The following is a 12,717-nucleotide window of genomic DNA, read 5'->3' on the forward strand; positions in this document are numbered from 1 at the left end:
AGGAGGGCAGGGTCACAGGGGTGTTGGAGCATAGGGGCACAGGGGTGCAAAGGGTGACGGGGGGAGGAGCCCAGGGGGGCAGGGGCACAGGGGTGCAAAGGGTGACGGGGGGGAGGAGCACGGGGGGGAGGGGAGAAGGATGGGGCAGGGGCAGAAGGAGGCCGCATCCGGGCCGCCGTCGGAGCGCCCCCTGCTGGTCGCGCCCGGCCCAGGCCCCAGGCCCCCGGCGGGGCCGCGGCCGTCGGAGCGCCCCCTGCTGGTGCGAGCCGGGCCGGGCCGAGCCGGGCCGGGCCGGGGGGCGGAAGTGACGCGCTGAGTGCGCGCCGCGGGCAGGGGAGCGGGACCGGAAGTGACGCATGGGCGCGCGCCGCGGCAGAGGGCGGCGGAGCGGGGGAGCGGCATGGCGGCGGGCGGCCTTGGCGGCGGCGGCGGCGGGGGGTCTATCGGAGGAGGAGGAGGAGGAGGAGGAGCCGGCCCCGAGGGCTTCGGGCAGTGGCTGCGCGGGGCCTTTCGCTTCGCCACCGACAGGAACGACTTCCGGAGGTAAAGGGACCGTCCGCCCCCCCGCCCCCGGCGTGGCGCACTTATTCATTCATTCATTCATTCATTCCCTCCTTCATTCATTCATTGATTGAATCGTATTTATTGAACGCTTACTGAGTGCACAGCACCGGACTAAGCGCTTGGAATGGACAGCTCCGTCAGGCTCTTCTCTGCGCCCCACTTCCCTCCTCTGCAGACTGGGAGCCCCACGTGGAAGCAGCGTGGCCCCGTGGAAAGAGCCCGGGCTGTGGAGTCAGAGGTCACGGGTTCGAATCCCGGCTCTGCCACTTGTCAGTTGTGTGGCTGTGGGCAAGTCACTTCCCTTCGCTGGGCCTCAGTTCCCTCATCTGGAAAATGGGGATGAAGCCTGGGAGCCTCACGTGGGTCCACCTGATGACCCTGTATCTCCCCCAGCGCTTAGAACAACGCCGTGCACATAGTACGCGCTTAACAAATACCAACATTGTTCTTATTATTTCCTTCCCTGGGCCTCAGTTTCCTCATCTGTAAAATGGGGATGAAGCCTGGGAGCCTCACGTGGGACAACCTGATTCCCCGCTATCTCCCCCAGCGCTTAGAACAGTGCCCTGCACATAGCAAGCGCTTAACAAATACCGACATTATTATTATTCCCTTCTCTGGGCCTCAGTTTCCTCATCTGGAAAATGGGGATGAAGCCTGGGAGCCTCACGTGGGACCACCTGATGACCCTGTATCTCTCCCAGCGCTTAGAACAGTGCTCTGCACATAGTAAGCGCTTAACAAACACCAACATTATTATTATTGCAACCTCATCACTTTCTGTCCGCCCCTCCCCCAGCGCTTAGAACAGTGCTTGGCACATAGTAAGCGCTTAATAAATACCATCGTCATTATTATTATTACCTTTTTGTTTTGCTGTCTGTCTCCCCCTTTAAGACCGTGAGCCCGTGGTTGGGCAGGGATGGTTTCTACCTGTTGCCCAGTTGTGCATTCCAAGCGCTTAGTCCAGTGCTCTGCACACAGTAAGCGCTCAGTAAGTACGATTGAATGAATAAAGAGAGAGAACCCCTGCCCACAAGCAGCTCACAGTGTAGAGGGGACAAGAGGCTGAGCTTTGATCCTAGCTAAGCAGCGCAGCCCAGTGGGTAGAGCCCGGGCCTGGGGGTCAGAAGGTCACGGGTTCTAATCCCGCCTCCGCCACGTGTCCGCCGGGTGACCTTGAGCAAGTCACTTCTTGGGACCTCAGTTCCCTCATCTGGAAAATGGGGAGTGAGACTGTGAGCGCCACGTGGGACGGGGACTGGGTCCAACCCGATTTGCCTGCATCCACCCAGCTAAGTACAGGGCTTAGCCCATAGTAAGCGCTTAACAAATAGCGCAGTTATTATTATTATTCCGAGGTGGACCGGGAGGGCACCCGAGGAGCCGTGCTTCCATCCCCCAGGCCTGCCTGAGCTGAGCTGGCCCACAGACCCTGAGGCGGGGAAGTCGCCTGATTTACCCCCTTTTTATGGCATCTATTAAGTGCTCACTATGTGCCAGGTACTGTACTAAGCACTGAGGTGGATCCAAGAAGCAACGTGGCCTGATGGTGAGCGCACAGGTCTGGGAGTCAGGGGACATGAGTTCTAATCCCAGCTCTGCCACATGTCCTCGTTCTCTTCCGCTGGGTGACCTTAGGCAAGTCACTTCACTTCTCTGGGCCTCACTGACCTCATCTGTAAAATGGGGATGAAGACTGTGAGCCTCATGTGGGACAGTCTGATTACCCAGCATCTACCCCAGGGCTTAGAACAGTGCTCTGCACATAGTAAGCGCTTAACAAATACCAACATTATTATTAGGCAAGTCACTTTACTTCTCTGGGCCTCAGTTACCTCATCTGTAAAATGGGGAGTATTCATTAATTCAGTAGTGTTTATTGAGCGCTTACTCTGTGCAGAGCACTGTACTAAGCGCTTGGAATGGACAGTTCGGACTGTGAGCCCCGCGTGGGACAACCTGATGACCTTGTATCCACCCCAGTGCTTAGAACAGTGCTTGGCACATAGCAAGGGCTTAGTAAATGCCAAAACTATTATGCAAGTTAAGCAGTGTGGCATAGCGGATAGAGCCCAAGCCTGGGAACCTGAAGGTCATGGGTTCTAATTCTGGCTCCACCACCGGTCTGCTGGGTGACCTTCGACAAGTCACTTCCCTTCTCTGGGCCTCACTTACCTCATTTTTAAAAGGGGCAATGAGAGCGTGAGCCCCACGTGGGACAGGGACTGTGTCCAATCTGTTTTCCTTATATCCGCCCCAGAGTTTAGTATAGTGTCTGGCACGTAGTAAGCACTTAACAATACCATATTTATTAAATTGGATATAGTCCATGTCCTATGTGGAACTCAAGGTCATTCATCCATTGTATCTATTGAGTGTGTGCTGTGCGCAGAGCACTGTACTAAGTGCTTGGGAAGTACAATTCAGCAACAGATCCCTGCCCATAACAGGCTCAGTCTAGAAGGGGAGACAGACATCCAAACAAGTAAACAGGCATCAGTGTAAATAAATAGAATTTTAGGTATCCCCATTTTACAGATGAGGGTACTGAGGTACAGAGAAGTTAAGGGATTTGCCCAAGGTCACACAGTAGGCCTTCTCCTTGCGAATAATAATAATCGTGGTATTTGTTAAGCGCTTGCTGTGTTCCAGGCACTTTTGTAAGTCCTGGAGTAGATAGAAGCTAATGGGGATGGACACATCCTCTGTCCTCCATAGGGCTCACAGTCTTAATCCCCATTTTTGCAGATGAGGTAACTGAGGCACAGAGAAGTGAAATGGTTTGCCCAAGGTCCCACAGCAGACAAGTGGTGGAGCCAGAATTAGAACCCAGGCCCTTCTGACTCTCAGGCCCAGGCTTTATCCACTAGGCCGTGCCGCAGAGTGCTTACACTCACCCTCAGAGCCCAGCTCACACTCCCAGAGAGTTGAAAGGGAGCTCAGTACATCAATTCGTCCAGCCCCCTGTCTGTGGAGGGTGCCACAGAATCCCCCCTAAGGGCAGTAGGTTCTGCTTGCAGTGTCTGGCATGTAGTAAGCGCTTAACAAATACCATTAAAAAATGAAAAAAACCCCTCTCCCCGGGATCCACATTCTCACTCGGGCAGCCCCCTCACTTGGTTGCGATCCCTCCTGCTCCAGCGCCGAGCTGGTTCAGGGATCCTGGCCTGGGGGCTGGACAGCCCGGACCGAAGGGGTCTGGGAGTCGGGGGCCGGGCAGGGAAAAGACGAGGCCAACTGCCCCCAACTCCCCAGAGGGTGGGGGACCTTCCCTGCCCCGGCACCCACGGATTTTGGTCTCTTTCCCCCAGGAACCTGATCGTCAACCTGGGACTGTTCGCCGCTGGCGTGTGGCTGGCCAGAAATTTGAGCGATATCGATCTGATGGCTCCTCAGCCGGCCGCGTAATGGAGCGAGGAAGTAAGTTCCCCGGGCGGGGAGCGGCCGCCAATCCGCCCCGGAGGTGGCGAGAAGCGGCGGATCCCGCTTTCCTCTTTCCCGCGGTAGCGTTCCGAATTAGTCGAGATGAGTGTCTGCCGGGGAGTTTCTCTCAGAAATCGCTCTCCCGTTTGCATCCTCATCCTGCTGATTCGGCTCGTAATAACGATAAATAATAATTCTGGTATTTATTAAATGCTTACTTTGTCCTAGGCAGTGTACTAAGCGCTGGGGTGGATACAAGCAAATCAGGTTGGACACGGTCCCTGTCCCTTGTGGGGCTCACAGTCTTAATCCCCATTTTACTAGATGAGGGAACTGAGGCACCGAGAAGTGAAGTGACTTCCCCAAGGTCACACAGCAGACAAGTGGCGGAGCTGGGATTAGAACCCATGACCTTTTGACTCCCAGGCCCGTGTTCTAGCCACTACGCCACGCTGCTTCTGCAATAATAAAATCACATCTCCAAGAGGCCTCCCCCTCCCTTCTGCATCACCCTCGCACTTGGCTCTGTACCCTTTTAAGCACTTGATATTCACCCCACCCTCAGCCCCACAGCACTTATGTTCGTATAGTGATGATAATTGTGGTATTCGTTAAGCGCTTACTATGTGCCAAGCACTGTTCTAAGCATTGGGGTAGATACAAGAAAATGGGGTTGGACCCAGTACCCGTACCACGTGGGGCTCATAGGCTTAATCCCTATTTTACAGATGAGGCAACTGAGGCACGGGGAAGTTAAGTGACTTGCCCAGGGTCACACAGACAGATGGCAGAGCCGGGATTAGAACCCACATCCTCTGACTTCCAGACCCATGCTCTGTAGTGTCTGTTTTCCCCTAAAGACTGTAACTCCTTGTGGGCAGGGAGCCTTCCATCAACTGAGTTGTACCCTCTCAAGTAATCACTCACATTTATTGAGCACTGTACTGAGTGCTTGGGGGAGTACACTATAATAGACGCATTCCCTGCCCACACTGAGTTTACAGTGTGTTCAGAGCGTTGTACTAAGCCCTGACGAAGCGTATAAGAGAGTTGATAGAGACACGTTCCCATTCCCCGACGACCACGGTTCAGCGCTGTGCGTAGAGAGTGCGCTCAATAAATGACCGCTGATCGACTGATCGGTCCTGCCCCATTGTGGCGTCTGATCGCAGACCCCCGGAGCCGGCGCGAAGCCCAGGTTAACGCCTGCCCCGCCGATCCGCCGAACAAGCGTCTGCCAGGGGAGCCGCTGCGGACAGACCACCCCAAGGTTAACTCGGGACGCGGAGACACCCCTTTCCTGGCTCGGTAACCTACCAGCGAGCGATCCAGGCCGCCAGCAGGAGCCACAGAAGGCAAAGACGTTGCTCTTCGATGGGCGTACTGAACGTATTTCCATACTCCTTCAGGGGAGGGGCCGGGGCTCGCCGTGGCAGTTGGAGGGAAGTGGCCTCGGTTTCTGTATCGGGGCAAAGACGCTAAAGTTTATTCCCGGATGACTGAAATAAAGACAGCGCGCGTACACACACGGGCTCAGGCGTTTTCTTCTTTTAATAGGAAACATCGGCTTACAAAAACAAGGTGTAAAAAGAGAAGAGATTTACAAAAATCATAAAAACATGATTCGTATTTCACACCCAAAGAAAGAAGGCTGCGCCTCGGGCCAGGTTGGAACGGGGGCCGGGGAGTGGCGGGCGTCCTCTCCACAGGAAAACGAAAACCCCAGCGAGAGGTGAAAGGGAGCCACCGGAGACCGAGGCGGGCGGGGCTGGTGGAGAAATTCCGATTTAGGGGAAGAAGCTGTCTGGTGTTGCATAGAGTTCTGGTTCCACTGTCCAATTTTACAATCACTGTCGCAGGGGGAGGGGGTGCTGGTGGCAAATAAGAGGATGGACCCATGAAGGCGGGAGCCTTACGCAGAAGACTGGCTTGGTCCAGCCCGGGTCCCCGCAATCTAGCCCGGTGGGGGAGAGGGAGGGGAGAGGACCGTCACCGACGGTTCCTACTCCAACCGGGAACCACCCTTTCCGTCCTGAACGCCGAGGGCCAGGGCCGACCTTCTTTGGAAACGACATGAGCAAGGAGGCGGTTGGCTCGGAGACCCGCCCCAGAACACGTCTTTTGAGTGGTTAGGATGAGAACGTAGCTGTGGGGTCCTTAATAGGACCGAAAAATCATCCTTCCAGGAAGCGGAGTTGCTGGGTTAGCAGTAACACCAGCTGGGTTCCTCACACACACTTGATCCTTTGAAAGAGACCCCCCCCCTTCCGAAGAGCTAGGTCAAGGTCCCTCTCTGGAACAGGGACAGATTCCTCAACGGCAGAAGGGAAGCCCTAATACCAAGCCCTTCTGCTTCTGGCTGGGAATCTAAAGGGAGGACCGTTGCAGCTACGAGCGCGGCACTATTGCTCTCTAATTGCCCGTCGGATGCGGTCTGACAGATTCAGGTGTCTTCAGGGTGAAAAGATGCTCTGGCCTTCTATCTGCAAACGGGAGGGAGAGCACGGAGCCGGGAAAAAAGTGGCAGGAATGGACCCCAAAATTCCTAAGACTGAGTTATTTTGAGCCAAAGGCGTCTACCCCTGAATTAGACATGAAGGGGACCCGCGTCCCCTAGAACAACCCATCATTTACTCAATTATGGTATTTAAGCGCTTACTAGGTGCCCGGAACTGTACTAAGCACCGGGGTGGACACAAGCAAACCGGGTTGGACACAGTCCAAACTCTCCTTTGCCGGAAACCCCACGGGTTGTGCTGTCTGCTGTTACGGTCTTCTGTTTCCACTCTGTTGGTTCCCTCCGATTCCCCGACGCCCATGCGTCGGTCAGACCGTTGACCGATTTTAACCGGCCAGTGGGTCACCGTCCTTGCTGTCCCCTCTCTGAATATTCAACCGGCAGCAAGGGAGGTTTGCAGTTCTGCCAGCTAGACCTCTCCCGGAGTTACGACTTTATGGGAGGTGGGGAAAGGGGAGGGTGTTTGAAGACAGCGTAGCTTCAGTGTTGCTGTTTCCAAAAAAGGAGCAGAGATCGTGGCTTGAGCGTCGATCGATTCTTCACTGATATTTACTGAGCGCTTACTGTGGGCAGAGCACCGTATCGGTAGAATACGTGGACATGATCCCTACCCTCTGGGAGCTTAAAATCTAGCGGTACCCCATGGGCTTCTGTGACTTTTAACACTTCCTTCTGCCACGTGCTCTCTGGCCTGGCCCAGGCCCCTCGACTCCAAGGCCCCGGAGTGGGGATGGGGGTGGTAGGGGGCAATTTCAGGTGTGGAAGGGAGCAGGGCGGTGGCACCGGCAATGAGGTTCTATCGGCTCGTAGGTTTAAGCGCCGGTGGGGTTCTGAACGACGGGCTCATCGTTTCGCCCCAGGGCGGTGACCGTGATCCTGTGGCCTCTTGAAATATGCATTATAATCTTATCGGTCTTATCCCCTCCTTTCTTAGGGAGGGGGCTGCACCGAGGCTTCCGTATTTTGCTTAAAATCAGTCCCGAAACGTGGGACCCCCAAAAAACCTGATCTGGACCTCTGAGTCCGCAGCTGGTGACAACGTCCGCCCAAGCTCCAGAAGACTCCGAAAACGGGCCGCGTTGGTGGGTCTCCCAAGGACGGAGCATCATCATTCCAGTGCCGAAGCCTCAAGAGACACGGTGAGAGGCGGCAAAAATTCCCACTGTTAGGGCAGTTCTGGAGTATGGGCAGATTAAGCCTCTGCCTTAAATTGGTGGAGCTGGTAGAATAAACCCCCGGATTTTGGAGGGAGGCACTTTTAGCTTTAAACGGCTCCTGAAGAATGGCGATGAGTCATAAAGTTGCGGCCCATCTACCGAAAAATGATTCACCAAAAATCACCCCGTAAGCTAAATGGGGCCAGCTAGACCTGGCCTGGCCCCTTGGGGCCGAGCTGTGCGATTTTCTAGTAGGGCTCTCGTTTCCGGTGCGTCGTAAGCTCCCTCTGGGCCGTGAGCTAGTCTAGCGACTCTTGTTCTACTGCAGTCTCCCAAGAGGTACAGTGCTCTGCACAAAGTAAGCGCTCAATAGATACCACTGACTGATTGAAAACACCAGGGCCCCGGGCTTAAAGGATCAGATCGGAAATGGCCCCGCGGAGAGCCTGCCCGCCCAGGCCCGACGATGAGCCTTTTGTCGCCTTCTCAGTGCCCACGGGAGCGGGGACCAAGAAGAGAAAATCTTAAGGACTGTCTGGCTAGTAGCACCTGCGGGAGGAGGGGTTCTGAATACTCAAATACGCATTACAATTTAACCGGTCACAGGGAGGGGACGGTCAGCGGTACCAAGGCCTCCCGTATTTCGCTTAAAATCAGTCCCGGAACGCGGGGCCCTGAAAGACCTGTTCTGGACCTCTGAGTTCTGCAGCTGGTGGCAACTTCGGCCCGAGCTCCAGAAGTCTCCTAAGACGGATTTCCCGAATCGCTAAAAAAACAAAAAGGCCTGAGTTACTGTCCGGAACACGGAAAGAGGGATCTGCCTTTGGGACACGCAGTCGTCGCAATCCCGTAATCCCAACGCCAAGGTCCTGGACACGGACGCGACGCGCCAAGCCGGGAGTTTGCTGGTGAACGATTTGCATCTGCACAGATCGACGGGCGGCGGAGTCGGTGACGCCGAATGCCCTTCGACAACCGAACGTCTGCCACTCGAATAGCCAGAGGAGAACACATCCTTTCCCGTAATCATTTTGTCCCATGCAAACTGTCGCTGGGTACAAGGCACCGGTTTCCACGAATCCTACAAAATCAGTTCCCAAAAGTCTCCTCAGTTGGTGCACCCAATCCCGTCCTTTCTCCCCGCCTCAACTCGGCGCCCCCCACCCCCGCCCCCCGGCCTCTCCAATTCCCCATCTCCGTCTCCTGGGGTTTCCCCTCCCGTCTGGCCAACCGACCCAAACTTCAGCCTTCCCTTGTCTTCGGAGAGGTGAGCACCTCTGAGCTCGGAGGTGAGCTCTGAGGTCAGAGCATGGATTTTTTCACGATCACGGTTTTTTCACCCTAGAAGGCTGACACCGAAAAGAGAAATCATCTGCTTTTGAGTCCATAGGACACATTAACGCTCTGCGGGTTCCACTTTCATTCACGATATTTTTCCAAGACGGTCTCGCCGTTGTCCCACCGCCCCTCCTCCCTGGCCCGGGCTGAATGATATGCCGTCAGGGTCTCTGCCAGTCTGAGGAGGGGGTGGCCACCTTCTACCTCCCCCAGCAGCATCCCTCTTATCTCGCACATACACACGGATGCACGCGCGCGTACACGCATTCATTCAATCGTATTTATTGTGCAGAGCACTGTACTAAACGCATGGGACACTACGATATAACAATAAACAGGCCCATTCCCTGCTCACGACACACACGCGCTCGCACACGCTCACATTATCTTGGGAGGCAACCAAAAATACGAGGGTCTTGGACTATTCTGAGGTAAAACCCCTCCGGATCGGGGCACGGTTTCAATCCGAAGAGCAGGCACCACGCGGAAGGAATATCCTAGCCGTCTGTAAGGTGCCCGGAGTAGGATTCTAATCAACCACTTGCCTGAAGGGACGGCGTGGGCCATGAGGTTCTATGAGCAGATCTGGCACTTGCTAGAATCCTGTTTTACAAATCTTACCTGCTCGGTCCAAAACCAGGAGAATTACTCCTGGGTGGGTCACCTCCAAGATTTACATCAGTGGTTTTTTAAGGAAGCTATGCCCCCGGAGGAGGATCTCCCTTTGCCGGGGCCTCGGGCTGGGGTCAGTTAGCCCCCTGGAAGGCTCGGGTGGTTAATCGTCACTACAGCTCTAAACTCACGCCGGCTTCGGAAGCCGCCGCCGTCCCTGACAACTAGATTTCACCTCTAACCCGTACGGGTTTGGGCTCGACGGGTCCCTCCCCCGGCGTGGCTGGCCCGTTCTTTTCAGGGTTCGTCTTCTGCTGAAGTTTGAAAGGGGGATATGTCAAAGTGGACAAGCTGGTGCGCAGAAGAGTTAAGCGTTCGTTTTTTGTTTTTTTAAAAATCCCTCAGTCAACTTGAAATCTTTGTATAGCTGGTAGAAAACTGATGCTTAAATTAAATGGGAGGGTTTTGCATGGGTCTAATCCATTTTGGTGCCAATTTGTGTGTGTGTGTGTGTTGGTGTGTTAGTGGACGGACTGGCCAGAAGGATGGAATGGAGACTCTTATTAATAGTCATAATAATAATACTCTACTAAGCGCTGGGGTGGATACAAGCCAATCGGCAGCTCCTGTCCCACTTGGGGCTCACAGTCTCAATCCCCATTTTACAGATGAAGTAACTGAGACACAGTAAAGCAAAGTGACTTGCCCAGGGTCACACAGCAGACAAGTGGCGGAGCCAGGATTAGAACCCATGACCTTCTGACTCCCGGGCCCATGCTCTATCCACTCTGCCATGCTGCCTCTCTATTAGTTCGGTCACTCAATCATCTCATTCTCTAGTCGTGAGGGGATTTAATAAAAGGCGAGGCGCGATTCCTCTTTCCTTTGGCAGGGGTTTCTAGTGGAGAGGGCACAGGACTGGGTCAGTAAACCTGGGTTCCAATCCCGGCTCAGCTGCTTGCCTGTCATGCACTATTGTGCAAGTCAACTTAATTTCTCTTGTGCCTCAGCTTCCTCATCTGTAAAACGGGCATACGATGAGCTGTCCTCCCTCCCTCTTAGCCTGTCAGCCCCACGTGGGACGGAGACCGTGTCTCCGTCGGTTTATACTGCACCCACCCCAACGCCTAGCACGGTGCGGGGCGCAAAGTTAGCGCTTCACAAATACCACGATTATTATGAATCATCATTATTATTACTCAACTCATCTCTTCCTGGAAACGGTGTGCGAGCACCGTTCTCCAGCCCGTCGACCAACGATCTGGACCGAAAGAGATCGACTTCCCGTCCAACCCTCCGGCGGAAGGCAGCTAGCTATGACACTCTAAAACAGCGTCCAGCAGAGAGGCAGCTCTGAGCGGAGCTTATTCAAAGAAGCCCGCAGTAGACAATATAAACCAGACAGCATTAAAAAATGCTATACGTTATCGCTTCCAAATCAAAGCTAAGTATTACAGAAACCTCACAGGGTCGGAAAATGCCAGTTCAACTCCAAGCGCCGTTCTTCCCTCTCCCGTCCCGGGGCGAGCCGCAGTCTGTCGGCAGCTCCTCTGTGTCCCCACGCTAGTCGGCAGGTCGCGAGGGAGAGGCCGGCTCAGGAATCGGCTCCGGGAGACGCTGCCAAATCCACGGTCCCAGCCGAAGCCCCTCCCCATCCATCCGCCTCTCTTTCCCCTCTTCCGTCCTCCTGGCCCCCCTCTCTCACAACCCCCTTCATCCTACCTGCACTCCGGCCTGAAAGCGATTCACTCGGTCCAAAGCTGAGCATTCGGAGGGATACACCGGCAGCCCCGGCAGCGAGGCCGCCACGTGGTTCGCCGTTCCCCTGGGCACCGGGTCCCCGAAGAAGGACGCTTCCGCGGGGCTGCGCCCTAAGGTGGCCGGGGTGTAGACGGGTTCGCTTCCGGAGCCGGCCGGACCGGGCGATCTCATTTCCCGTGGGTCATGGGTGCGGGGGCAGGGGGACCGGCCTCCCCGCGGGCCACCCGGCCGCCGGCGGGCCTCTGGCGGGATAGCAGAAGGCCGTCTTCAAACGCCCCGATTCTCCAGGGAGCGGAAGGGTGGAGCCGGGCCTGTTCAGCTGGGCAAAGAATAGGATCCTGAATGCCCTCCCTCCCTCCTTCCCTGTCCCGGCCCGGTGAAGAGCCCCAAGGTGCCCAGTGGGTGGGGGCGGTGCCCAACCGTGCGTGCCGGACCGGGGCCTGCTTTGCCCGGTGACGGCCAAGCAGGTGAAGACAGGGTAGGAGGGCTCCGTCCCGGAGACGCCCGGCCCTCTTGGCCTCGGTCCTGCCCTCCGGGGGCGGCCTTAGCCTGCCTCTCCGGCTCTCTTCTCGAGCCAGGGCGGGGCTCAAGCGTCTCCCCGGGGCCGGCACCGACCGGCTGGCTTCCGCTGGCCTCCCCCGGCCCGTGGCACGCCCCCTTTGGAGCTGCCCCCTTTGGGAGTCGCCCAAAGCAACGGACACCCGAGCCCGGAAAGGTGGTATTAAAGGCCCAGTGTGGCGAAAGGCTGGGGACGGCCAGGGGAGGCTGCCTTTTGAGCCGAAATAGCCGGGTTTACCCCTCTCCCCCACCCGACGGGAGTCGAAGTTGAAATGTTTGGAGAATTAATAAAAGAAAAAAAAAATTCCACAGGCACTATGGGTTTGCGTGGCTCTGCTTCTCTGAGAAGACCGTTTCACCTGTCGTCCATCCAAACCCATTCCTCCGGGCCGGCGAGCCCGTCACACAGCCCAAACCTTCCTCAGACCACTGCGGGCCTCCCTCGCCCCCCGCGCTCTCCCCGCCGGGGTCACGGCCGACCCTCCGAGGGTGGGAGCGCGGCGGGATCCCCCCCGCCCCTCCGGCACCTGGGCCCGGTCACCGTGGGCCGGAGGTCCCGGTCCGAGGGGACGAGGAGGGGAGAGGCCCAAACCGGGACAGTGACGGCATGGCTTTCTCTCCTGGTTCAACTCAACGGCTCACACCTACCTCTCCTCCAACTCACTCATCCCGGGGCTGAAAGAAGGCGGCCAAGGCTCACCAGCCTGGAAGCTCGTTTCCTTCGCTTCGGCTTAATGGAAGGTGGAGATTGCCACGGACATGACAAAGAAACCGACTACAATC

At 56.1% G+C, this 12,717-nt stretch overlaps 1 protein-coding gene across 1 annotated transcript; it reads left to right on the top strand.

Annotated features, from left to right (window-relative positions):
* The first annotated feature begins 400 nt into the window (after positions 1-400).
* TOMM6 (translocase of outer mitochondrial membrane 6) lies at positions 401-5,516 on the top strand. The gene is made up of 3 exons (XM_029069660.1): positions 401-543; positions 3,879-3,987; positions 5,163-5,516. Exons 1-2 carry the CDS (start codon positions 401-403, stop codon positions 3,973-3,975), a joined length of 240 nt encoding a protein of 79 aa, XP_028925493.1. The 3' UTR covers positions 3,976-3,987; positions 5,163-5,516.
* Positions 5,517-12,717: the final 7,201 nt, after the last annotated feature.

The sequence above is a fragment of the Ornithorhynchus anatinus genome, chromosome 7, assembly GCF_004115215.2.
Source record: "Ornithorhynchus anatinus isolate Pmale09 chromosome 7, mOrnAna1.pri.v4, whole genome shotgun sequence".
NCBI classification, from domain to species: domain Eukaryota; kingdom Metazoa; phylum Chordata; class Mammalia; order Monotremata; family Ornithorhynchidae; genus Ornithorhynchus; species Ornithorhynchus anatinus.